This window comes from Caenorhabditis remanei, chromosome II (assembly GCF_010183535.1).
Source record: "Caenorhabditis remanei strain PX506 chromosome II, whole genome shotgun sequence".
Lineage (NCBI taxonomy): Eukaryota > Metazoa > Nematoda > Chromadorea > Rhabditida > Rhabditidae > Caenorhabditis > Caenorhabditis remanei.
The window spans coordinates 15,546,867-15,574,378 of NC_071329.1; the positions used below are offsets into that span (position 1 = coordinate 15,546,867).

The 27,512-nt window shown below is 37.6% G+C and overlaps 4 protein-coding genes across 4 annotated transcripts; all 4 read right to left on the reverse strand.

The window, feature by feature from the left end:
- Positions 1-715: 715 nt before the first annotated feature.
- GCK72_007178 (uncharacterized protein) lies at positions 716-1,075 on the reverse strand (the record flags this gene model as incomplete). Its single annotated transcript, XM_003103718.1, has 2 exons — positions 716-889; positions 1,025-1,075. 2 exons carry the CDS (start codon positions 1,073-1,075, stop codon positions 716-718), a joined length of 225 nt encoding a protein of 74 aa, XP_003103766.1.
- Positions 1,076-10,557: 9,482 nt separating this feature from the next.
- Positions 10,558-14,985, reverse strand: GCK72_007179 (uncharacterized protein; the record flags this gene model as incomplete). Its single annotated transcript, XM_053726022.1, has 7 exons — positions 10,558-10,725; positions 10,812-11,009; positions 11,054-11,170; positions 11,220-11,288; positions 11,399-11,569; positions 11,677-13,452; positions 14,908-14,985. 7 exons carry the CDS (start codon positions 14,983-14,985, stop codon positions 10,558-10,560), a joined length of 2,577 nt encoding a protein of 858 aa, XP_053590216.1.
- A 2,108-nt stretch (positions 14,986-17,093) lies between these two features.
- GCK72_007180 (uncharacterized protein) lies at positions 17,094-17,985 on the reverse strand (the record flags this gene model as incomplete). Its single annotated transcript, XM_053726023.1, has 4 exons — positions 17,094-17,204; positions 17,256-17,387; positions 17,787-17,888; positions 17,935-17,985. 4 exons carry the CDS (start codon positions 17,983-17,985, stop codon positions 17,094-17,096), a joined length of 396 nt encoding a protein of 131 aa, XP_053590217.1.
- A 573-nt stretch (positions 17,986-18,558) lies between these two features.
- Positions 18,559-19,415, reverse strand: GCK72_007181 (uncharacterized protein; the record flags this gene model as incomplete). The annotated part of the gene is made up of 5 exons (XM_003103778.2): positions 18,559-18,604; positions 18,653-18,759; positions 18,813-18,900; positions 18,949-19,018; positions 19,271-19,415. 5 exons carry the CDS (start codon positions 19,413-19,415, stop codon positions 18,559-18,561), a joined length of 456 nt encoding a protein of 151 aa, XP_003103826.2.
- Between the last annotated feature and the right edge of the window lie 8,097 nt (positions 19,416-27,512).

Genomic DNA, 27,512 nt, shown 5'->3' on the forward strand with positions numbered 1-27,512 from the left:
GACAAAATTAAAAAATACCATTAAAGAGTTCCCATAAAACACAAATTAAAAGTAAAACACACAAACTAAAAGTAAAAATTTCAAATTAAGATCTTAATGCTGCTAGTCTAGCTTGGGTTATTTGTTCTGCCATACCCGCACCATACACCTTAGAATAGCACCAGTAGTACACAAATCGCGTCATCTCCGAAAACTTGAACGTTGGGCAGTTTCCAATAGCGGGGTCACAGAGAAGAGTTGCGTTGAGGAAGTGATACTAAAAATCCACTTTTTAGATTTTAGTGACATTTTGTGTAATTAAAGGGGGGCTGAAATAATATTTTTATTTCAGATTATGATTCTTCAGACAGTGGTGATATAAGAGAAAAGTGTAAATCACTGGAGGGCAACTGTATTAGAGGGGCACCTCAATTAGAGGGTGCAACTCTATTGTTCAAAGGGCCCGTCGGAGGGCACCACTATTAGAGCGGCACTTCAAATTGAAAGACACCTCAAATACAGTTTTTACGGTACTTCACAAAAGCGTTATATTTCAATTTGGCACCATGTCAACCGTTGTGCGACGGAGCGCGTTTCCGCAAACTTACTGTGGAAAAATAAAAAAATATCGCAAATTTTTTTTTAGAACACTTCCTCTGTTAGATATCTAAATAAGTTGAAAAAGAACAAGATGAACAATATCAATGTTTATTTAATCCCAAAATTAAAAAAAAAATTACATGGTATTCGCAGCGTTCCACAAAACAAGTGGTTTCCCCAGCTTCTGCCTCATTTTCTCCACTATTTCAATCCTTATCTTCTGGTTTGGACGGTGCGTGCAAGTGAGGAGGATGATGCAGTTGGCGATGAAGGGTCGACTTCTTGGTTTGGGTTCATTGATAGCCATCATCTGGAATTTGAAACTAATAATTTTGAAACTTACAAATGCGGGTACGTTTATCTATGACATTTGAGATTTTTTATCGTTATTCGAGTTGAAAGTTTAAAAAATGTTTTTGTACTTATACCAATATCAGATACTCACCCAACAACACCGGTCCCAGACGGAGATGTCTGTTGTGAGGACGAGCCTCATTGGTTTAGGATGAACTACTGTAAAAGAATATGTTGAAATCTAAACGGACAGTCTATAAACTCACAAAATCTAGCTCAATGCCGGAGGCAACTTGTTTTCCGGAATGGACTTCCAAGTCGTAGTCGAAGGGGGACAGAGTGATTAAGCTGAAATTAAGATTGTTTAGACACAGAAATCTTGAGTTTGATGAGATATATTTTTCTTGGCAACCATGGGAAATGTTTAGAATTACTCATACACAGTCTCAGATGATCTCCAAATTTCATCTATCTTGGTAGAATGAGAACTAAAAATGTATTCTTCCAGAAAATTACAGCAGTCAGTTTCCCTACTTACAATTTTGCCCATGATTCTAACAATCAGAGGTTTTCAGTTGAAATTGTCTAACTCCGACAATGTTTCACGGTGCTACCGGTTGTCCCACCGAATAAATTTTAACTGGATCGTACAGAACAAAGGTAGAGCTTCATTTTTGTAGTGGACAACTTTTTTGTATGGACACTCCCTAGCAAGTTACGCATCGACAAAGTAATTTCTCCCTCAAATCGTCCCGGAATGATTTTTGAGCTGTCTTCTTAAAATGACCATAACTCTCTAGGGAGCACTCGTACGAAAAAGTTGTCAACTATAAAAATGAAGTTCTACTTTTGTTCTCTATGGTTGATACAAAATTCACTTTGTAGGACAATCAGTAATACCGTGAAACACTCTCAAAGTTGGACAATTTCAACTGAAAACGGCTAGAACTTTAATTGAATTTTCAAGTCACTCACCATCTCAACGTTCAATAATAATAAAAAAGTGATTCAATAAAAATCAGGGGGATTAAATATATCGACCGGTTCATTCAGTCTTGTGGGGGAGTAAATGTGTTTTCCCTTTGACTCTCTTCCCCTTTTATACGGGATTCGTATTCATGTGAAGGTTGTGTCCATTAGTAACCAGGCAACTAGTTGAAAGCGAACGAAAGTATACGGGAGTAAGGCTTCCGTTCGGTCCAGTCGGGTTCGGTCCGACCCCCGACCGACCGCCGACCCGACCGACTGCCGACCGACCGAGCCGACCGAGGTCCGCATTTGCGCGTGAAGTGTTTGCGTATTTTCGGCGGAAGTTTAAATTTATTTTATTTTTCTCACAAATTTCAGAATTTTCCGAAATTCAATTTGAGAAAAACGCGCTGATAATTGTGTGAAAACATAATTCATTTTGAAAAATTTGACGAATTTCGAGCGATTTTTGAAAAAATCGAAATAATAAACCGGTGCTCATTAAAAATTGCACTATGACCGATAATTGGATTTAAAAATTGTTGGAAGTACTAATTTCGTTCAAGTTATTCCTAATTTATTTCAATTTTTGTCATTCTTGTCCGGAAAAATGACAGTTTTCAGTCGCTTTCTTTCTTCAAAAATTGTCGTCAAATATAGCGCATGCAGACAGAAAAAATTGCGTAGGTCGGCGATCGGTCGGTCGGGGGTCGGTCAGGTCGGTTAAAAAATTGGACCGAATGGAAGCCTTATACGGGAGTTGTCTGCTACTTCTTCAAATGATTTATTTTGTATGTATTCTTTCGTAGAAGTGGATGTAGGATACGAGTCTGGTAACCGGGAAACCCGAAAAAGAGAAGTGACCATTTGGAAGATTTATTACTTTGTTGAAGGCTCTGTAACATTTATTTCAAATATTGTATCGCCAGATGACGTGGATCAATCTGGAAGCCTACGACACGTTCGGAATCTCCTATTTTTTCCGAATCCGATGATATCAAAAAATCTTTCACGTCGTCACTTTTTAGGAAACAGCCCGTATCTTTTTATGACGTGGATCAATCTGAAAACGGACGACACGTTCGGAATCCCCTATTTTTTCCGAATCCGATGATATCAACAAATCTTTCACGTCGTCACTTTTTAGGAAACAGCCCGTATCTTTTTATGACGTGGATCAATCTGAAAACGGACGACACGTTCGGAATCCCCTATTTTTTCCGAATCCGATGATATCAACAAATCTTTCACGTCGTCACTTTTTAGGAAACAGCCCGTATCTTTTTATGACGTGGATCAATCTGGAAACGGACAACACGTTCGGAATCCCCTATTTTTACTGAATCCGATGGTATCAAAAAATCATTCTCGTCGTCACTTTTTAGGAAACAGCCCGTATCTTTTTATGACGTGGATCAATCTGAAAACGGACGACACGTTCGGAATCCCCTATTTTTTCCGAATCCGAAGATATCAACAAATATTTCACGTCGTCACTTTTTAGGAAACAGCCCGTATCTTTTTATGACGTGGATCAATCTGAAAACGGACAACACGTTCGGAATCCCCTATTTTTTCCGAATCCGATGATATCAACAAATCTTTCACGTCGTCACTTTTTAGGAAACAGCCCGTATCTTTTTATGACGTGGATCAATCTGAAAACGGACGACACGTTCGGAATCCCCTATTTTTTCCGAATCCGAAGATATCAACAAATATTTCACGTCGTCACTTTTTAGGAAACAGCCCGTATCTTTTTATGACGTGGATCAATCTGAAAACGGACAACACGTTCGGAATCCCCTATTTTTACTGAATCCGATGGTATCAAAAAATCATTCACGTCGTCACTTTTTAGGAAACAGCCCGTATCTTTTTATGACGTGGATCAATCTGAAAACGGACGACACGTTCGGAATCTCCTATTTTTTCCGAATCCGATGATATCAACAAATCTTTCACGTCGTCACTTTTTAGGAAACAGCCCGTATCTTTTTATGACGTGGATCAATCTGAAAACGGACAACACGTTCGGAATCCCCTATTTTTACTGAATCCGATGGTATCAACAAATCTTTCACGTCGTCACTTTTTAGGAAACAGCCCGTACCTTTTTATGACGTGGATCAATCTGAAAACGGACGACACGTTCGGAATCCCCTATTTTTTCCGAATCCGATGATATCAACAAATCTTTCACGTCGTCACTTTTTAGGAAACAGCCCGTATCTTTTTATGACGTGGATCAATCTGAAAACGGACGACACGTTCGGAATCTCCTATTTTTTCCGAATCCGATGATATCAACAAATCTTTCACGTCGTCACTTTTTAGGAAACAGCCCGTATCTTTTTATGACGTGGATCAATCTGGAAACGAACAACACGTTTAGAATCCCCTATTTTTTCTGAATCCAGTGATATCAAAAAGTCTTTCACGTCGTCACTTTTTAGGAAACAGCCCGTATCTTTTTATGACGTGGATCAATCTGAAAACGGACGACACGTTCGGAATCCCCTATTTTTTCCGAATCCGATGATATCAACAAATCTTTCACGTCGTCACTTTTTAGGAAACAGCCCGTATCTTTTTATGACGTGGATCAATCTGAAAACGGACGACACGTTCGGAATCTCCTATTTTTTCCGAATCCGATGATATCAACAAATCTTTCACGTCGTCACTTTTTAGGAAACAGCCCGTATCTTTTTATGACGTGGATCAATCTGGAAACGAACAACACGTTTAGAATCCCCTATTTTTTCTGAATCCAGTGATATCAAAAAGTCTTTCACGTCGTCACTTTTTAGGAAACAGCCCGTATCTTTTTATGACGTGGATCAATCTGAAAACGGACAACACGTTCGGAATCCCCTATTTTTACTGAATCCGATGGTATCGAAAAGTCTTTCACGTCGTCACTTTTTAGGAAACAGCCCGTACCTTTTTATGACGTGGATCAATCTGAAAACGGACGACACGTTCGGAATCTCCTATTTTTTCCGAATCCGATGATATCAACAAATCTTTCACGTCGTCACTTTTTAGGAAACAGCCCGTATCTTTTTATGACGTGGATCAATCTGGAAACGAACAACACGTTTAGAATCCCCTATTTTTTCTGAATCCAGTGATATCAAAAAGTCTTTCACGTCGTCACTTTTTAGGAAACAGCCCGTATCTTTTTATGACGTGGATCAATCTGAAAACGGACAACACGTTCGGAATCCCCTATTTTTACTGAATCCGATGGTATCGAAAAGTCTTTCACGTCGTCACTTTTTAGGAAACAGCCCGTACCTTTTTATGACGTGGATCAATCTGAAAACGGACGACACGTTCGGAATCCCCTATTTTTTCCGAATCCGATGATATCAACAAATCTTTCACGTCGTCACTTTTTAGGAAACAGCCCGTATCTTTTTATGACGTGGATCAATCTGAAAACGGACGACACGTTCGGAATCTCCTATTTTTTCCGAATCCGATGATATCAACAAATCTTTCACGTCGTCACTTTTTAGGAAACAGCCCGTATCTTTTTATGACGTGGATCAATCTGGAAACGAACAACACGTTTAGAATCCCCTATTTTTTCTGAATCCAGTGATATCAAAAAGTCTTTCACGTCGTCACTTTTTAGGAAACAGCCCGTATCTTTTTATGACGTGGATCAATCTGAAAACGGACGACACGTTCGGAATCCCCTATTTTTTCCGAATCCGATGATATCAACAAATCTTTCACGTCGTCACTTTTTAGGAAACAGCCCGTATCTTTTTATGACGTGGATCAATCTGAAAACGGACGACACGTTCGGAATCTCCTATTTTTTCCGAATCCGATGATATCAACAAATCTTTCACGTCGTCACTTTTTAGGAAACAGCCCGTATCTTTTTATGACGTGGATCAATCTGGAAACGAACAACACGTTTAGAATCCCCTATTTTTTCTGAATCCAGTGATATCAAAAAGTCTTTCACGTCGTCACTTTTTAGGAAACAGCCCGTATCTTTTTATGACGTGGATCAATCTGGAAACGAACAACACGTTTAGAATCCCCTATTTTTTCTGAATCCAGTGATATCAAAAAGTCTTTCACGTCGTCACTTTTTAGGAAACAGCCCGTATCTTTTTATGACGTGGATCAATCTGAAAACGAACAACACGTTCGGAATCCCCTATTTTTACTGAATCCGATGGTATCGAAAAGTCTTTCACGTCGTCACTTTTTAGGAAACAGCCCGTATCTTTTTATGACGTGGATCAATCTGGAAACGAACAACACGTTTAGAATCCCCTATTTTTTCTGAATCCAGTGATATCAAAAAGTCTTTCACGTCGTCACTTTTTAGGAAGCAGCCCGTATCTTTTTATGACGTGGATCAATCTGAAAACGAACAACACGTTCGGAATCCCCTATTTTTACTGAATCCGATGGTATCGAAAAGTCTTTCACGTCGTCACTTTTTAGGAAACAGCCCGTATCTTTTTATGACGTGGATCAATCTGGAAACGAACAACACGTTTAGAATCCTCTATTTTTTCTGAATCCAGTGATATCAACAAATCTTTCACGTCGTCACTTTTTAGGAAACAGCCCGTATCTTTTTATGACGTGGATCAATCTGAAAACGGACGACACGTTCGGAATCTCCTATTTTTTCCGAATCCGATGATATCAACAAATCTTTCACGTCGTCACTTTTTAGGAAACAGCCCGTATCTTTTTATGACGTGGATCAATCTGAAAACGGACGACACGTTCGGAATCTCCTATTTTTACTGAATCCGATGGTATCAAAAAATCATTCACGTCGTCACTTTTTAGGAAACAGCCCGTATCTTTTTATGACGTGGATCAATCTGAAAACGGACGACACGTTCGGAATCTCCTATTTTTTCCGAATCCGATGATATCAACAAATCTTTCACGTCGTCACTTTTTAGGAAACAGCCCGTATCTTTTTATGACGTGGATCAATCTGAAAACGGACAACACGTTCGGAATCCCCTATTTTTACTGAATCCGATGGTATCAACAAATCTTTCACGTCGTCACTTTTTAGGAAACAGCCCGTACCTTTTTATGACGTGGATCAATCTGAAAACGGACGACACGTTCGGAATCCCCTATTTTTTCCGAATCCGATGATATCAAAAAGTCTTTCACGTCGTCACTTTTTAGGAAACAGCCCGTATCTTTTTATGACGTGGATCAATCTGAAAACGGACGACACGTTCGGAATCCCCTATTTTTTCTGAATCCAGTGATATCAAAAAGTCTTTCACGTCGTCACTTTTTAGGAAACAGCCCGTATCTTTTTATGACGTGGATCAATCTGGAAACGAACAACACGTTCGGAATCCCCTATTTTTTCCGAATCCAGTGATATCAAAAAGTCTTTCACGTCGTCACTTTTTAGGAAACAGCCCGTATCTTTTTATGACGTGGATCAATCTGGAAACGAACAACACGTTTAGAATCCCCTATTTTTTCTGAATCCAGTGATATCAAAAAGTCTTTCACGTCGTCACTTTTTAGGAAACAGCCCGTATCTTTTTATGACGTGGATCAATCTGAAAACGGACGACACGTTCGGAATCCCCTATTTTTTCCGAATCCAGTGATATCAAAAAGTCTTTCACGTCGTCACTTTTTAGGAAACAGCCCGTATCTTTTTATGACGTGGATCAATCTGGAAACGAACAACACGTTTAGAATCCCCTATTTTTTCTGAATCCAGTGATATCAAAAAGTCTTTCACGTCGTCACTTTTTAGGAAACAGCCCGTATCTTTTTATGACGTGGATCAATCTGGAAACGAACAACACGTTTAGAATCCTCTATTTTTTCTGAATCCAGTGATATCAACAAATCTTTCACGTCGTCACTTTTTAGGAAACAGCCCAGATCTTTTTATGACGTGGATCAATCTGGAAACGAACAACACGTTTAGAATCCCCTATTTTTTCTGAATCCAGTGATATCAAAAAGTCTTTCACGTCGTCACTTTTTAGGAAACAGCCCGTATCTTTTTATGACGTGGATCAATCTGGAAACGAACAACACGTTTAGAATCCTCTATTTTTTCTGAATCCAGTGATATCAAAAAGTCTTTCACGTCGTCACTTTTTAGGAAACAGCCCGTATCTTTTTATGACGTGGATCAATCTGAAAACGGACGACACGTTCGGAATCCCCTATTTTTTCCGAATCCAGTGATATCAAAAAGTCTTTCACGTCGTCACTTTTTAGGAAACAGCCCGTATCTTTTTATGACGTGGATCAATCTGGAAACCAACAACACGTTCGGAATCCCCTATTTTTTCCGAATCCAGTGATATCAAAAAGTCTTTCACGTCGTCACTTTTTAGGAAACAGCCCGTATCTTTTTATGACGTGGATCAATCTGGAAACGAACAACACGTTTAGAATCCCCTATTTTTTCTGAATCCAGTGATATCAAAAAGTCTTTCACGTCGTCACTTTTTAGGAAACAGCCCGTATCTTTTTATGACGTGGATCAATCTGGAAACGAACAACACGTTTAGAATCCTCTATTTTTTCTGAATCCAGTGATATCAAAAAAGTCTTTCACGTCGTCACTTTTTAGGAAACAGCCCGTATCTTTTTATGACGTGGATCAATCTGAAAACGGACGACACGTTCGGAATCCCCTATTTTTTCCGAATCCAGTGATATCAAAAAGTCTTTCACGTCGTCACTTTTTAGGAAACAGCCCGTATCTTTTTATGACGTGGATCAATCTGGAAACCAACAACACGTTCGGAATCCCCTATTTTTTCCGAATCCAGTGATATCAAAAAGTCTTTCACGTCGTCACTTTTTAGGAAACAGCCCGTATCTTTTTATGACGTGGATCAATCTGAAAACGGACGACACGTTCGGAATCCCCTATTTTTTCCGAATCCAGTGATATCAAAAAGTCTTTCACGTCGTCACTTTTTAGGAAACAGCCCGTATCTTTTTATGACGTGGATCAATCTGGAAACGAACAACACGTTCGGAATCCCCTATTTTTTCCGAATCCAGTGATATCAAAAAGTCTTTCACGTCGCCACTTTTTAGGAAACAGCCCGTATCTTTTTATGACGTGGATCAATCTGGAAACGAACAACACGTTCGGAATCCCCTATTTTTTCCGAATCCGATGATATCAAAAAATCTTTCACGTCGCCACTTTTAAGGAAACAGCCCGTATCGTTTTATGACGTGGATCAATCTGGAAACGAACAACACGTTTAGAATCCTCTATTTTTACTGAATCCGATGGTATCAAAAAATCATTCACGTCGCCACTTTTTAGAAAACCGCCAATCTTCGAATATCGAATTTCATATTGAATCGAGTGGATGCTTGCAATATGTATGTGTTTTGAACAAGATGTATAATGTAGCCGATGTTGATTAGGCAGTAAAAAGTGAATTCGATCTGAAATAGCTTTTATTCTGAAAGGTGTATGTACTATGTAGGGTCAACTCAGACTTTTTCATAGAATAATGCATGTGTGTCTGTGAGTTCATTTTCATATCGAAAGAATTTATTATTCGATCTGAAACCCGTCGAGAGCAATCGCAGGCGAGTTTGAACATTTCGCTGACTATTGAAAAATTGGTGTTGTGGCCTAGAAATTCGACTTCGACCGTATGTGTTTCCGTTAGTTAATTTTTTCAGAAAATGAGCTCACAGACACAAATACATTATTCTATGAAAAAAGCAGAGTTGACCTTAGTATTCCTCAAAACTAAGAAATTGGAAGAGATGATAATCAGTAATGACCTACCTGCCCACTTAAATCAAGTACAAACGAGATAGAAAGATGAAGTGTAAAATAAATAATCGTTCCAAAAGTCACAAATCTGATTTGTTCTTTATAGTAATCCACCGGAAGAATACCTTCTTCTGTAATATCTTGACTTTCGAAAGAGTCGAGATATTTGTATCCGATCAGCACACAAAGTAGAATGGAATATATACTGTCACTCAAATTGACAGCAGTTGTTAAGAACCAAAGAATCCAAATGAATTCAGTTGAAATAAGAAAAGGCACAAATGGGAAGAGTCTGCTCTAGATTAACGTAGGGAACAGTTAATTGGAGAAGACCTCTCAAAGAATTCACATCTGGTAACAACCTGTGTCACCGTATAATGCCCTCAAAGCTGATTGATTTTAACGGAAAAGAGCATCTCCCATACAAGTCGCTTATTTTCATCCCAGTTTAAAGCAAGAGTATTAATGACTTATATCGCATTTGGATTTGATGGCGAGCCCATGCCTTCTCTGGACTGTCTTTATTCGTGGTTTTTAGCGGGTTCCATACATTGACTAACTTTAGTACTCTTTCTTGTATGGGAAACATCTGAAATGTGGAAATTTAAAGAAAGTTTACCACCCGATGTTTAGTCAACTATTAACCCTTAGATGTGAAAATCGTTCCTGTTTATTTTTCTCCTTTCTCATCAGATTATATTCCTTCCCAGTTTCAGAAAGTTTCAAGCCCTTTCCGATATTTGACTCAGATATACTTCTTTGTGAATGTAATTTCCCTGAACCCCCATTTTTCCCCAATTTATTTAAATATAAAAAAATAATCAAAATATCAAAAGAAATATAAATAATGCATGAAAAAAAATATAAATAATATCCCAATATTAAAAGTGATCAATCCCAGTATTAAAAGCTGATCAATTCTTCAAATGGTCAATGAATGCTTCGACATTGTTGACAGTTTGTCCGTCAGTCCCTTCTCTGTAGCATATCAAAACGGAGAAACTCTCGATGTCTTGGAAACTTTCTGGAAGACAATTTCCAAGATCTTCATCACAATATTCGGTAGTGCTGAGGACTGCGACCTAAAAAGTCAAAAAAGTTTTCAAGATTTTTCAGGATATTAGATAAGAATTTTGTGGAAACTACTGAAAGATAAAAAAACTGTTACCTGATCTCCGGAGTACACTAAGAATATTCCAAGTTGTCTTGCATTTTGAATCAACCACCACATTCCGTATCTCGTATCGTACTCCTCCTTGGTGAACATTTTCATGAAAACATGATCAAATATTTTATAGTGACCGTCATACATGTGGTGCCGTGACATGAGTTTGGTGTATGGAGGCTGATTGCACAACAGGAATCTCTGAAAAAAAAGACGTTTTTCTTTCAAAAGAAAACAAAAACAACCTTAGAAGTAGCGCTTGTATCTACAGTAGGATAAGTTTCGCAACTGTTTCTAACTTCCGGCTCACTATTCATGCATTTTCTATAACCGTACGTGTAACATTTTTGAGTTGGAGTGCTCTGAAACAATGAGGTCTTATGTAAATGATGAAGATATTTAAGAACTTACACTCTCAGTCGGTACCGAACCTTCAGATGGCATGAGATCAGCAGTAGAAGTCATTGGAGGTTTTAGGGGCTGCAAAATGTTTAGTTTTTTTTAATATACAAAGATATAATTTTTTGCTCTTAATGGTAAGAAACTCAGGTTAAACTATAACCTCTCAATATTTTATTCTCGTTCCTTACCCATTCTACTGTGGTGCCAGTAGAGGTCATTGAAGAAGTTCCAGCAGACGAAGAGGGAGTAGATTGCAATGTTTCTGTTGTCGTCACATGTTCCGAACTTGCACTCTCAGGAGGTACCCAACCTTCAGATGGTGTGAGGCCAGCAGTAGAAGCCATTGGCATTTTCGGAGGCTGAAAAAGTTTTGTTTTGCTAGTGCAAAGTAGTATACATACATTTTTGTTCCTAGAAAACTTTGGCGATACTAAACCCCCCTCAATATTTTATTCCCATTTCTCACCCAATTAGGTGTGTTCCTAGGTTTTCCGGCGGTTTTAGTAGAGGTCTTTGAAGAAGTAACTGCCGAAGAAGAGGGAGAAGATTTCGAAGTTGCCGTAGTTTCTGACGTTGTTGATGGCGCTTCTGTTTCCGTTGTAGAGCTTTTCGAAGTTGAAGTAGGGAAAGTAGAAGACGAGGTGGCTGGCTGAGGAGTAGTAGAAGAAGTCTGCATAGTTTCTGGTGTTGTCAAATCCTCTGAATCAGTCGTAGTGGACGCCGATGTTGATGTGGCTCTTATCGTGGTGACTTTCGGCGTTTCGGTTGGCTGGGGAGAGGAAGAAGAAACCCTCGAAGTTGTTGGTGTGATCACATTCTCAGAATCATTGATTTGCTGATGTTTTGTCGTAGTTGGATCTGATGTGGACGTTGTCACTGTAGTTGTAGTTTCTGAAGCACTAGTGGGCAAAGACGACGTCATATCTGTCTGTTGAGAAGGAGAAGAAGATTGCTCAACTGCTCGAGTTATCACATTTTCCACGTCCACAATTTGCCAATTTTTAGCCGTTGTTGGTACCGATGTTGACGATGTTTCCGCAGTTGTGACTTCCAAAGTTTCAGAAGATGAAGTTGACGGAATCTCAGTTGAGCGAGTAGTAGAAGAGGAAGAGGAAGAAGAAGAAGAAGATTGTTCAGTTGTCACATTTTCCAAGTCTTCGATTTTTACAGTAGTGGTCGCCGTGGTTTCGACGGTCATCGATGGTTGAGAAGTGATTGGTGAACTGGATTCAGACGTTGTTGGGCCGAACGAAGTTTCAGTGTTTGTAGTGGTTTCACTGGATACGACAGTAGTTGACTGTTGGGAAGAGCTTGAAGAATCGAAGTCGGTCGTTGTCGGACTTGTAGTCTCTGTTGGGGTTGATGGAGAATTTGATGTTGATGAAGGGGAAGTTACAGAATCAGAAGTAGATCCTGAGGTAGTCGACGAACTAGTTGATACAGTGGACGGACTCGATGTTGATTCAGATGAAGACGAAGTAGTTGGTGCTGTAGCCGTTTCCGATGAAGTAAATGAGGTCGAAGTGACCGGTCCAGTGGCTGTGCTTGGTTTCGCAGAAGTTGAAGAAACCGAAGAAGATGCAGTTGGAGTAGTTGGAGTAGTCAGCATTTCGGTAAACAGAGCAGAATCTAAAGTTAGAAGGGATTCAATAGAAGTTGGGATGCTTGATGATTTCAGTGATTCAGCTATGATTGTAGTCGTAATGACTTCGGTAGCAACAGTAGACTCAATTGTTGACGAAGTGAGCGTGGCATCAGTGAAATCTTTCAGAGTAGATGAAGAGGAAGCAGAATATGTAGTAGGAGTAGTAGTTGCAGTTGAAGTGATTGGTTCGGTAGCTGTGGTGGATGTGGTGGTTGAGGCATCCAAAGTTGTTGTTCCAGTAGTTGAGGGAGTTGTTTCCGATGTGGTAGACGTCAATGTAGTTGAGGTGGTCGATGGCTTTGTTGGAGTTGCAGTTGACGAAGAACCGGTTGAAGCGAAGGTTGACGACGTATCAGTGGAAGAGATAGTAGTAGAGGTATCAGTGGTTGACGTTGGAGAGATTGACGATTGAGTAGTTGAAATGGAAGAGGATGAAAGAGTTGTAGAACTTGATATTGGTAGTGCGGTAGTTGGGATAGTTGTCGACGGTCCGGTGGTAGTTGCAGTTGATGACAGACCAGTAGTGGTTCTAGTAGTCGATGCTGTTGACGAGGTTGTAGTGGTACAAGTTTCCGGGAACAAAAAGACGTCGGATGGCTGTAATGTAGGTATCGTGATTCTCCTTATTATACCGTAAAAATCATACATGCAAAATTCCGAGCCGGCCCGGCCCGGTCAGGTCGGCTGAAAAAATGCATGACGAAGAAAGATTTTTGCCATTTTGATGTCTCAAAACTCGCTTCAGACTGATTTTTCAGACATGACACCAAGAGAAATTTCTATTGAATTGTACTGAAACGACGAGGAGCAATTTTGGCAATTCTAGGTCTCATGACTGGCTTCAGACGCATTTTCAGATACATATGACCCTAACTAGGGAATGTTCCAGACGGAATTTGGCCTTTCAAATTGGTTCATATTCTATAAGGTTCTATATACTTCTGAACACGCTGATTCCGAATATGTGATCCAATTTTGCAGAACGCTTCACTGTTTTATCGCGACGGTGCAAATGCCAAAAATGAAAGTGATACAATTATTTTCCTGAAAACTGTTTTTACTAGAAAAAATTACTAATGTGCTTTTTCAACCTCAATGCACACGTATTACACAGAGAAAAATAGAAAAATAGAGTCTAAAATTGATTTTCAGCCTCTTGAAAAATGCGATTATCGCACTAGAAATGACTTAAAATGCATATATCTCAGTTCAGTGAAGCGTTCCGAATCAGCGTGTTCAGAAGTACCTTATAGAACATGAGCCAATTTGAAAGGCCAAATTACTTCTGGAACATTCCCTAGTAAGAGAAATTCCTCTCTTCCCTGGTTTCCTGAATCAATTCACATCAAAAATCCAAAATTTTGGCATAGTTGGGTCCCCCTTTAAAAAATTTTTCAGGCCTGGTGCAACTCTGGTAAAAACTGTATTACAAGCGCTCCTCTGGTGGCGCACCCTCAATGTGTTATCCTTTTTCCAAGTTCGTGAAAAAAAGCAAAAATAAAACCCCTTTTTTCGTTCAAAGTACTGCAGGTTTTTGCATACTTGTCACGGCCCGGGCTGGCCCGTCAAAATAGTGAAATTTTTTTTCGTCGTTTTCCCATTGTTTGGTCTTTTACTACTTTATGGCAAACATATTATTGATTAGAAATTATAAAAAGACAACAAGTGAAAACGGATTTTTAAAGATTTAATTAAACGTTTTGATCAATTTTCTATGATTAAAATTGAGATTTTCAACATTTTCTGCATTTTTCAAATATTTTTTAATTTAATCTTTAAAGAAATTGTGCGCGGTAATTCAAAAATCAATTTCCAAGACTTTCAATTCTTTTTTTCAAAAAATTTTCAAAAATAATTTTTTGCTCCGGGCTCTGAAATTGTAATTTCGTCAGGGAAAACGTTAGTTTGGTTGAAAATTGATAACTAAAAAGACAGGTTCAAAAATAGAGGCCCACCCTCTATTAGAGGCGACCCTGTAATAAAGGCACACTTTTGAAAGAGTTTGAAAAATAGAGTCGTATGCGCCTCTATTGCTGTATTACGGTAACTTACAAAGTATTCCAGTTGTTCCACGTAGACCGCGTAGGCAGTAAGTATGAAAGGCAACAAGATTTTGAGGGAGATGATCATCTTGAAAAGGAGAATGAGAAATATGAATTTCGGAGCCCCTTTTATAAAGCCAGATATTGCTATGGGCAACGGCGGAGAAACTAGCGGCAAACATCCAATCGGAGCCGAGAAGATTCGTATACGGTGGTTGAGTAGATGTGGGAATGAATCTGAAAGTCAGTCACTAGTCTTAAACATAGATCGACATTGATACCAACTGATTGACACGTGCTTTGATGACCACTACACTGAATCAGTGAAAATTGAAGTTTTGGTAAGCAAGAACACAAATAACTTTTTGTATTACTATATCCAACTTTTTCTGCTTCCCCGTAATTTTTAACACAGCTATTTTCGAATATAGCTAAAATTTACTTTCGAGTCTTCTGCTACCGTAATCCTACACATCCTTGTCCGCTCGGATTTCCATGGAGATCGCACATCATTTGAATTTGTCTGGTCCCGTTTCTTATAACACGTGTATTAGTCTTCGCGCAGAATTAATGGGCTCACGGAAACAATGAATCAATGAGAAAATTGAGAAATTCGTGACCGGTCAAATTGAAATCAGAGGGTATGAGCAACTTGTTGGAATATCAAGAAAGATTAGATCCATACGTTTCCCCATCTGGAGATATAAAATCGAGTGTAATAGTAATTGTATCTATTTCATGTTTTAAGTCAACGGTTCCCTTGCTAGAATTTTTTAACGTCATGAAAGGAGTTTTTAAATAAATTTGAGGGTTTCTAGAGGGAATTGTTTGAGAAAAGTTGGAAAAATGGTCGATCATCCGGTCTCATAACTAATTGAACCGATATACAACACATTAAATTGTTTTCAATAGCAGAAAAAAGGTTCAGCGGGAGCGTTCTTTTTGAGAAGTTGTCTGATGAGCTACAGTATCTTCTGTTTTCCTTCTGTTTCCGTAGTTTATAGCCCACGTCAACACACATTGAAAATGCGAAAACGGGACCTCATTAATATTTTTACAATGCGCTCTTTCCTTATGAAACGTGTATTAGAATCCGCAAAACAACAATGAGCTCAAGGAAACAAGGTGTACTGTAACCTGTCAAATTGAGATCAAGACGATCACTAGAAGATCAAACAAGTAGTTCATGCTTGTATTAGAAACATTCAGGAGTTCAGAAATATTTCCATTGAATGAGAATAAATTTTGAAACGAGCCAGACCAAAAAAGGTTTTGCTGCTGAGTATCCTAATACTGAGCAACGAAATACCGTAGTGGCGCATGCGCCTCTATTTTTCAAATCCTTTCTGAAAGTGCGCCTCTATTACAGGGGTGATTCTAATAGAGGGTGCACCTCTATTTTTCAAACTGTCTATTTGGCTATTTATAAAATCTGAAGTCATTTATTTTCAACCAAGTTAACATTTTCTCTGACAAACACAAAAACCCCAAAATTTGCAAAACTTTAAACGAAAACATTTTGTTTTATATTGTTTTTTTTCACATACTCCAAAAAATTATTTCAAACTAGAAAAATATTTCAAACATATTGAAGGTGCGCCACTGTCAGAGGTACGCTTCTATTACAGTGTTTACCGTGGGTAACTGATTTCCAAGAATCTGAAATTGAACCCTCTTTCATTTTTCTTAAAGTTCTTCTTTTTCGTTATTAAACCAATGCAATTGTTCTGTTGAGGCTCATCTAGCGTTCTAAAGTTCTCATTGATCGAATTCTGGAGTCTACGTACAAAATTCGAATGTGTACCGTACTCATATTGTTCACTGATAGTGAGGTCAACGTTTCATGATCACCGTATTGTGGATTCTCATTTGTCTCACGAATTCAAGATTTTCTGGATTACAATTGCATCAATTAGTTACTCTATTCTCTCTCTCTTTCCCAAGGCTAGATTCTATTGTGGTATTCTCTATTTCGTAATACCCGGTAAAAATCTGAAACAAGACACGAGCCTGAAAATTAACATTACCAATATTTATTCAAGATGAAATCAATTGAGAAAACATGGTAAATTCAGATTCAGGCAACAAGAAAAATCTGAATGAGACGATTGAGATCGTTTTAGTCTATAATCTAAGAAAGTATCCCGGTATCCCAGTGGTTATGTGCAAGGCCAACATCATTTTGGTATTCGAAGCTTATGGAACCCACACACATCTTGGCCCAAATCTCTCGACTCTTCTTAGGTTTCCAATGGGGAAAGTTGGAGTTACGAAGTTGCCCACCTTGGTAACAGCCTCACAGTACATCTGAATAAAAGCGGAATGTATTTACGCGTAACTTTCATTAATTAAACTCACAAAGTTTTTGTTCTCCCAGAATACAACGAAAGAAGCGTTTCCGGCAGCTTGGAACTCTAGGTAACAGCCGTTCATCCAAGTTGTTGTTGTATAGTCAGCCGTAGGGTCGTTTCCATCAAATTTCAGCAACTTCTGAAATATGCGTATTTTGGTTTGGTTTTTCGATTAAACTATTATTAAAGTTGGAAAAAAAGTACATTTTGTTCAATTTCTGCCGAACTATCATTGTCAAAAATATATACCGTAAATACTGTATTATAACGGCATGCCGTTATATTTTTCAACTGCCTCCGAGAGAAATTATGTGGTTTCAGAAACTCATTAAAATTGAACGAAAAAACTTTTTTGGACGTTCTATTTGCTGATCTAGAAGTGACCAAACACGTTGCTACTAATCAGAACCAAGAAAAAACCCCCTGATAAACATTTTTATCGATTGTGAGTAGAGATGGGGTGCCGTTATAATACAGGTGCCGTTCTATTGCAGGTGCCGTTATAATACAGTATTTACGGTATCTGTGTTACTCTTACCCTGCTGTAGCTCGCATAGCCATTCAATCTCGAGTACATGGAGTTGACATCTGGGATTGGAACAGTTTGAAACTGAGAGTAAAGATCCGGTTGAGTCATTATCTGGAAAAACTGAACTGCTTTGAAAGAACTTGCCGAGTATCATTACCATCGGTTGTAGGGTTAGAAAAATGAAGAAGAATTTCAAGAGCATGAACATGGTTTCCGTCGTGAAATTTTCGAATAAAATGCTCACTCGTTTTTGTTTCTTCTCTTGCCATGCAAAGCTCCGCCCATGACAATAGGCGGAGCCAGAGCCCGAGCCAATGGCAAGCACGCCTCCCTATCCTACCGTGTATACAGAAACAATTCGAGGACATTTTGAATAAACTAGTTGGGAAAAATTCTCACTACGCAAAACAATATATTAATTTGATTTAAAACTTTGAAAATCTGTTGAAACGGCGCTTCATTAAAATGGCTTTCTAAAAACTGGTTTCGACTTTGATAAGTGAGTCATGAATCTATTTGGCCTGTTCTTATTTTGTTTAACTCGATTCTCTTAGTATGTTTGAAAAACATTATGAGAAGTAAGTGAAAAAATTTTATTATGTGAAGAGAATGAAATGGCGGAACCAATGTGCGCAAAACCTAAGAACAGTTGAATTGTAGATACAAAAATGTAAAGATGGTCGTTGTGGTAACACGAAACTTGACCGTAGAGATAACAATGATGTATGACACTTGCATTTAACATTAAAACTTCCCACTGGTGTGATCTCTTTTTTTGAGCTTAAATACAATTTGTCCACTCACAACGCAACGCGCTGATTTCTGTTCTGAAAAAGAAAGTGAATTTTCGAAGAAAGAACTTTGAAGCTACTTACACTCCCATCCACGAGTATGTGCCATCGTTGGCACATGTGAAAGTTACAGAAACAGCGTTCCCAGTTGTTTCATCTACGACTTCTTGCTCTCCAGTTGGGGTTGTCGCCTATATGCTTGTTTTTATCATCCGATAACGTTTTCGGAGAAGAATTCACTTACAAACATTTGACTTGAATCACAAACCAAAGAGTCTGTCCTTCCACAGTTTGTATACGTTCGTATGCACCCGTCGACTGGATCTCTTGGTCTGTTGTAATTGAGACAGTAATGAAAAGCATATATGCATTTAACTCACTGAGAGATAAACTCGGTACCTGTTTCCGTCATAGTCGGTGCAATATCATCAATATTACACTGATCGCACACTGCAAATGAAATAATTTATAGTGAAAGAACGTATACAAGAGTTCTTGCTTTTGTTTCGTAAAGACAACTATTAAGTATGCTACCGATTCTGTTTGCTTGTTTCCGAGAGATTGTGAAAATTTATCCATCTTTAGGAGCAAAAAGTTCAACTTTTTCGTGGCAAGTTTAGCTTCCTTTGCTTATAAGTAAGAGTTGTTTCGAAACTACGAAATCCAAAACAAAGCCAAGACGCTTGTTAGATGAGAACGTACTGGTCTCTGCAGGAGCTGTTGTACTCTCCGCTTCTTCCGTTGTTGCAGCACCAGTGGTTGGCTCTTCAGTGGGCTCTTCGGTTGGCTCTTCCGTCGGTAGTGTGGCCGCAGTAGAACTTATAGAAACGTCGTCAGGGGGTATCATCCTAACACACGCTTTAACAAAAATTAGCATAAATAGAGAAATTAGAAATATTCGGAGCATTTTCTCCCGTGATTCGTGACCTGGAATAGAATAATTAGAGATGAAAGCGTGACAGCATTTTTACTTTGGGAACTGACAAGTTTCCATGATTTCAATTCATCGTGAATGTCGTTCAAATAATGAATGACGAGTATAGCTTTGACCTGCTCTCTTTTTTTGCTTCGATTTTTTTCGAATGATAGACATCATCTTCCGATTTTTTAAAATAAACTAATAACTTTGAAAACATGTAAAATATGTTTTTAGAGTTTATAGAGAAAAGACCAACTTTAAATTAAGTAAACTTTAATTTATGGAAAAAAAATATTTCAATAATGACATCACTTTTTTAAAGTCAAAATTGGCAAGAACTTTTCTAATTTTTTTAACGGTTAGTGTCGAAAGTCTGATAAGAGAACGCTAAAATTTTGAAGTGTTTTCGTTTTGTTTTGAAACATTGTGAAGCTAACTAATAAGAAAACATACCATGAACAATTTTTGAAATGAATCATATCTGAAAATTCCAGAAAAAAACAAAAATTTGGGGAAGTTTCTTCTTGATTCGGAAATGCAACGCCAAGCCAACGCACGAACAGTTACATATATTTCAAAAAAGAAAGAAGATAAGAACGTTCTTCATGGAAAGAAAACTAAGAACATTAAACAAAACAGAATCCAATCAGACACCGAAACAGCATCTTACATCGCTTCTCTATTAGTTTATAAAAAATTTGCTGCTTATCAAGTATTAAAACTTTAAAAAAAAAACGTCAGGAGATCTTCGAATCGGCTATGCCGCAATGTTATCTGCCAAGTCGTTTTTAGACTGCTGGTTCTAGAGAGTGCGTCTTTGTTGTAAGTAATGACCATAAATACCGAATCTAAATACTTTTCACGTCAACTAGCTGACAGGAAATGATTATTGATATAGATAGGGGCGGCAATGAACGTGGGCGGAGTTTTCCATTGTCTTCTCTTGGGGCGTCATGGGGAGGTTATTGAAATGTTTGACGGACTGTCCTGAGAACCCAGAACGCTAAAACAGAATGAAAACTGTTTACCCCTATGTAATCAATTACGTAGAATCCAATGAACACATTTTCGTTTCACCCAAATGTTTAGTTTTCTCAGAAAACTTTTTTTTCAGAATATTTCAAATTAAAATTTTTTTTTCAGAATATTTTAAATTTTTTGGAAAGTCACAACACTATATAAGTCAGTTTAAAATCCATTCATCTCATTTTCGTCTTCATCTCAAGTTATGCGAGCTTCACCTCTCCTACCCACAATCGATGCCTTATAAGAAGGAAATGAAGAGCGCCAACATTGCAAAATGTCTTGATATTCAGCAATCATGTATCAACAAGATCGGTATGGATCTCAAAATCAGTCGTGGAAGTGTCCAAACTATCAACAAAAAAAATACTTCGACCTCAAATCCTACAAAATGTGGCAAGGACAGTCACTTTCCGCCCAATCCATAGCTTCAGGTCTTGAAAAATCAAAGAAGTTGCTTGCGGATCTGCAGGTGCACCGCGTTTCGGACGTGATCTGGACTACCGTGAAAGTTTTCACGATTGAACCTTTTTCCAATCGTCAAAAGTAGAAACTATTGTTGTCACAAGCTGACCGAAGGCATCTCAAACGTTTCTAAGCACATGACCGCCTTTTTCCTAAAAATGTCATGGCATGGCACGCCGTGGCATGTGACAGTACTAGATTAGGTCACGTCACACAGTACCAAACCAACAAAACTCATCCTCTCTTAAGTTTTCCTGGCTACTGGTGCGCTTCAAAAAATTTACAATGATGACCTTATATTTTTTCGAATGATATCGTTGGTCCTTCTATGAGGTACCTGCAGTTGAAATAAAGAATGATGCAGGTTCGAAATACATGGTTTTTGAAAGGTCGAAAGACAGTGAGCTCAGCATGAAAACTGGTTTTTACAAAACTTCGGTGCAATCCAGATCAGACTCGCATGATTTTTTAACGGACTCTAACTCTCCGCAAAATTTTGATCTAGATCCACTTGGAAACAAAATATCGTATTGTCGAACTTTAGATATTTGATGTTTTATCTCAAAATATGCTGAAAGTCATTCAAAAAACTCTCTTGAATTTTAAAAAATCACGTCAATAATATATTTTCTTATTGTCTGCGTTACATTTGTTCTCATTTGGTTCAGTGGATAACACGGGGTGGTTTTATTCAAAGGGTTTCTCGTTCGAACTTTCCTAATTTTTGCAAAACTTTGACAAATGTTACGTGAAAAGAGAAAATATTTTTTGCGTGGTCAGGAAAACGAAAGAATTCCCAAAGAGAAATTCAGTAGAAATCATGGATCACAAAAAGGCCTATAACTTCGGAGAATGTGAATATCTTTGGAAAAAATTGGGAATGTGCTTCTATTCACCAGAAGAACAAGTCAGGATAAAAATTGTAATGGAAAATTTAGTTTGAAAAAAAATGTTGCGGTCTCTAAGCATACAGATCAAAGGTAGAGCTTCATTTTTGTTGTTGACAACTGTGTAACTTGCTAGGGGGTGCTCGTATAAAAATGGTGTCAACTACAAAAATGAAGCACTACCTTTGATATGTATAATTCTGTAAAATCTACCTAATGGGAGAATCAGTATTTCCGTGACACACTCTCAAAGTTGGACAATTTCAACAGAAAACGACCAAAATTTACAACTTTTTGGCCGGTACTGTACTTTGGATACTAACAGGTTTCATTACGCATTACATTTTCATGGATGAGGAATAAAGCTTTGACCTGCGCGCTCTCTCTCTCTGCTTCGATGTTTTCTGATTAATAGACATCATGCCATCTTTCGATATTTTCAAATAAAGAAATTAATTTGAAAGCATGCAAGATGTGGCTTAGAGGTCTTAGAGAACTCAGTAATCTTAATTTAGGTTCACTTCAATTTAAAGAAAACCGTAAAAACTGTGTTTGAGTTGCCCCTCAATTTGAAGTGCCCCTCTAATAGTGGTGCCCTCCGACGGACCGTTTTAACAATAAAGGTGCACCCTCTTCGGCATAAAAAACAAATGAAATCGAACAAATTCAAAAAATAGTTGGGTATCGAGGTCGGGCGAATTCGTCGACGAAAAATAGAAGTGCACCCTCTATTTGAATTGCCCCTATAATATAGTTGCACTACGACGGACCATTTGAACTATAGAGTTGCATGCACCTCAAATACAGTTTTTACGGTATGATGTATTTCAATAATAAACTTATTTGAAATCAAAAGTGGCAAGAAGAATGTCTTTTCTTATTTTTTAACGATTAGTATCAAAATGTCTGGTAAGAAAACGCTGAAAATCTGAAGTGTCTCCGTTTTGTTTTTGAAAAATTGCGGAGCTAACTAGTAAGAAAACATATTATGAACAATTTTTGAAATGAATCATATTTGAAAACTTCAGAAAAAACCTAAAATTTGGAGAAGTTTCTTCTTGAAAAGAACTTTGTCCAATGGCAGAAATCGATGAATATCAAGCCTGAAGTAAGAAATCACTGATACAAAATGTTGAACAGAAACTGGATTTCCTTCGATTCTCCAATATCTACAAAAAAAAACTGCGGAATGCTGCTGAAGCTGATCAACGAATCATAAAAGTTATATATATATATATATATATATATATATATATATTCTATGTCTCATTAGGGAAGGATCCCGAGCAACACAAAAAAATTTGAAAAAAATAAGAAAAAAATTGATTTTGGAAGTCTCGAAAATTCTCGTTTTTGCACTGGGACGCCACAAAAACGCGTATAACTTTTTTCACGAGATCGTTTAGCAAAAATAGAATACAGGTTTGAAATCAGCGCAAAATTTCCGCTCTAGTGATATATATATATATTTATTTATTTATTTATTTAAAATACGTTTAAAATACGTACGTATATCTCGACTTGTAACTCCATCTAGACCAGGCTTGGTCGAGGTCGGGAAATCGGGATACTCGATTTCTCGGTTTTCTCGAAACTTTTCGGGAAAATTTCCCGACGAGAATTTTCCCGAACATTTTTTTCGATAATTTTTCCCTACTGGAAATTTCCCGAAAAATTTCGAGAAAATCGGGAAATGTTTTGTAACAGTAATATTTAAAAGTTGAAAAATTTCCATTCCTTTTTACATGTTGTCAACCGCTTTGTTGTTTTTATACAAAATACTTTTTCAAATTTCACCTACGGTGCTCCAAAATAGAAAAATGTTGAGTGTAGAAAGTTTTTCGATACTGAAAAAACAAGTATACATTGTTAATGAAAATATAATCTATCGAAAAATAGGTTTTTTAAGTTATTTGAAATCATTTTGAAAAAATTCCCGAACTTACCGAAAAATGCTCGATTTTCCCGAAAAAAATTCTCGAGAAAAATTTCGAGTACGTATGATTTCTATGAGTTTATGTTTATCGTATGATTATCGTATTATTTTATGATTATCGTATTATCGTATGATTTCTCGAAAAAAAATTCGGGAAAAAATTCGGGTACTCGATTTCCCGAAAAAAAAATTCGAGAAATTTTTTCATTCTCGGTTTTCCCGAAAAGTTTTTTCTCGACCAAGCCTGATCTTAACTCGGGATCCTTCCCTAGTCAGTCTATGTCTTTATTCGCATTCACTTTAAACCACCGTTTTCTAGAGAGTGCCGCTTTGTTCAAGTCATAAATTATCGGAAATTATTAAACCGAATCAACTACGACTTTTCGCATCATAGTCTGATTATTGCTATCAAGATACCAACATATGAGTAAACTTTTGTAAATGACACTTTTTCGAACATGACGTTCTCATTTTCTATAGTTTTTAAATCACTAATTTTGGTTACAATGCGAAAATCATAGTGTTTGAAACTGCATACTCTCAAAAATGTATTTCACGCTACAATACCGGCCAAAAGGTTGTTTGTTTTCATGGAAGATGAGCGACATCAAGAGTGTCACTTACTGACTCAAAATACAAACTTTTATAGAAAATGCAGATCAAATCTATAGCTCCCATTCAAATTTGACTTTTTTTCTGTTCGAAACTTCTTGGAAAAAAGATCTCTAGGCTAAAAAGTTGATAAAAATAAACTGACCTACAAAAATGTTGACGAATGGAACAAAAGACATCAGTTGCTGACTCTTTTGTACGGTATCTACGTACCGGATCCTCAACTTCTTCTAATCCGTCCCACCCCCTTCTTCGTTCTGAAATAACCGCCCCTTTGGAAATCGGTTCGTCAGTTATGTCTTCAGCCTCTGTAAAAGTTTGACTACTCTCTGACCAAGTTGACTGTTTTCCAAAATGACCGGAAAAAGTGGGACGCACCATTTTGAGAGCTAGTTTAAAAATATCACTAGTTTGGCCGAAAATAGATCGATGATCACAATAAATTATTTTGATATAACTTTACAGGGTTTTCTGCAAATAAAAGAGAAATAATACAAAAAAAGCTCTGAGTTTGACCTACACATCCTAGACATTGTATTTAAATACCTGTGTGCACTTTGACCTAAAGAAAAATATCAATAAAAATATTTTTTCCACAACTGAATTTTACATTTTTAGATTGATAGCCAAGGTATTCCTGTGATTCACCCCAAAACGCCTCTCTTAGTCGTCTTTTTTTCCGTCTGTTTTATAAAAAAAGATTTGATTTTCTTACTGTCACTCTTCACGACGTTGCTGTAGTGTTCTGTGTGAAAATGATCTTTTGGATCTTTTATTTGCTATTTTGACCATTTCAAAAACACAAGACAAGAACATGAAACATCTCTTCCGTTGCCATTGGATTCGCATGTCATTATTTTTCATTCGGGAAGAAGAGCTTTTAGGGAATCGTGGTCTATCATATGACTATTAAGAAGAACACAAAATGGAGCATCGAGAAAACATAGATAATCTATTTTGCCATGGCTACCCGTGAAAAACGTGCTCCGGGCACAAAAACAAGAAGAAATGAGATGATCGGGAACAAATTGAAAAAAGGAGACAGTGAGAAGGGATCGAAGAAAACTAGAATTCAAAATTGAAAAAAAAGCGAAATTAAATGAAAGACACCTAATTACGATTGGCAATGAGATTAGTAGAAGAATAGAAATTTAAAGTGGTCTTGGAGGTCAATCTGAAATTATACTTGTCAAGCCGGGCCGACGATTTTTCTTGAATAACTTTTTTTCCAAAAAAAAAATCGTACAAGGTTGGACGTGCCTATCGAGCTATCATCCAACCTTGTACGATTTTTTTTTTGAAAAAAAGTTATTCAATTAAAACCGTCGGCCCGGCTGAAAAAAAAACCAAGACATTTTTGAGTGTGACCTGGTTATTTTAGTAAGCAGTACGTTAAATACTAAAAGTATCAAAAAGAAATACTTTTAAGCGTGTTCAGATTTCCGATATATCCAGAGACGTCCCAGACGTTTTCAGAGAAACTTTTGTATTTATAGACATAAGTTTTTGGGAGTTTTCCGAACACGAGGCTAAGTAGACATCTTTGTACTGTCCTTGAAACACTCACAAAACAGATTCCTCTTTCCGAATTTGAACATTAAAACGGAGAAGAGAGAACCCAGAGATTTGAATCCATTTTCATCGTGGGAGGTCGACCTCTTCGCAATGGGTAACTGGTCAATTTCTGGTGTGACAAAATTTTTGTGTCATCGATTTCAGCTTTGAAATTGTGAAAACAAAGGCTCAGCACCTACTTGCCCGATTCTCTCATTAGAACTGGCAAATGGGTGAGCCTATCTTGTTGTGCTCATAGACTTTCTTAGTGTTATTATTCTTATATTATAAAAATAGTTTTTCACACAAAGGAGACATTATGTTCTCCACGAAATGATGGATCGAACAAGTGGCATATGAGATCTCTTAAATTATTCTGGAAATCAACTTTCATCTGATCCAATTGGAGATAGAAGATTAAGATTATTAATAAAAGTTCGAAGAGAAAAATTCCATGAAAATGAATATGCCAGATGTTCTTCAGACCATTGGGGTTGTTCATGGCATGTAAAAATATTTTTAATCTAGATTTTCCCCTTTTTTTTCGACAGTCATGTTCCCCTTGTGACAGGTCGAGAAAGTAGTCGTTAAACAAAGATTTGTAAAAAAAAATAATTTCTCGACGGTCATGAACAAGAAAAAATTTATTGAAAGACACTTTTACAAGACCTGAATAACCATCCAACCCTCGGTGAAATCACTTCATCCCTTGTACTTCTATCTGTAGTTTCTTATCTATTTTTTGCTTTTAAATTTTTTCAGTCATATTTCTAAGATGTTAATCAGATATCATTCTTATATATAAAAGACAAGTGGTGTTTGTCTGTTTGTCTGAGGCACTGTCCGCAGCGGTTTTGGAAAGAGAAGAGAAACTTAGTCAGCGGGCAAAACCGAACTGGCGTGCTTCGGACAACGACCGCCGCTTTAGACCACTCGGCCATGCGAGCACATTTGAAAGTCAATGACCACGTGAATGAAGAGAGACCAGCCGGCTCAACCGCTGAAGGCGGGGGAGACAGGCTGGTTATAAATACGTCTTTATCCCCTCCGTCTCTCACTGAAAAAACATACCGTAGTGCGGCCACAAAGTAATTGGATGTCTATTTCCTGATTGGTTGTCTAATGCTGTGAGTAATGAAGGAGACGTACAAAATAATATTTTTTCTTACTGAGAAAATTGTTTTAATAGAAAAAGGGTATACTGTATGCACTAGTGACTTTCATCTCGGGCTTTATCTTTCTAATATACAGAGTGGCTAATAAGTAAACAACGCTTTTGTGAGATTAAAATCCATGATAATCGGCGTGAAAACGCTTCAGCTAACAAAAAAGTTGTTAATAGTTTGAATATACGTATTGAGTATAATTTTTTTCTCGAATTTAATCTGGGCTGACGATTAGATTTTCACTATTGAACCTTTTTCGTGAAAAGCAGAAACTATTGCTATCAGAAGAGGATAGCAAGTCCCCAAGACGTCACCAGACCCATGAACGCCTTTTTCCTAAAACTGTGATGGTATGGCCCGCGGTGACATCTGACTGTAGAGC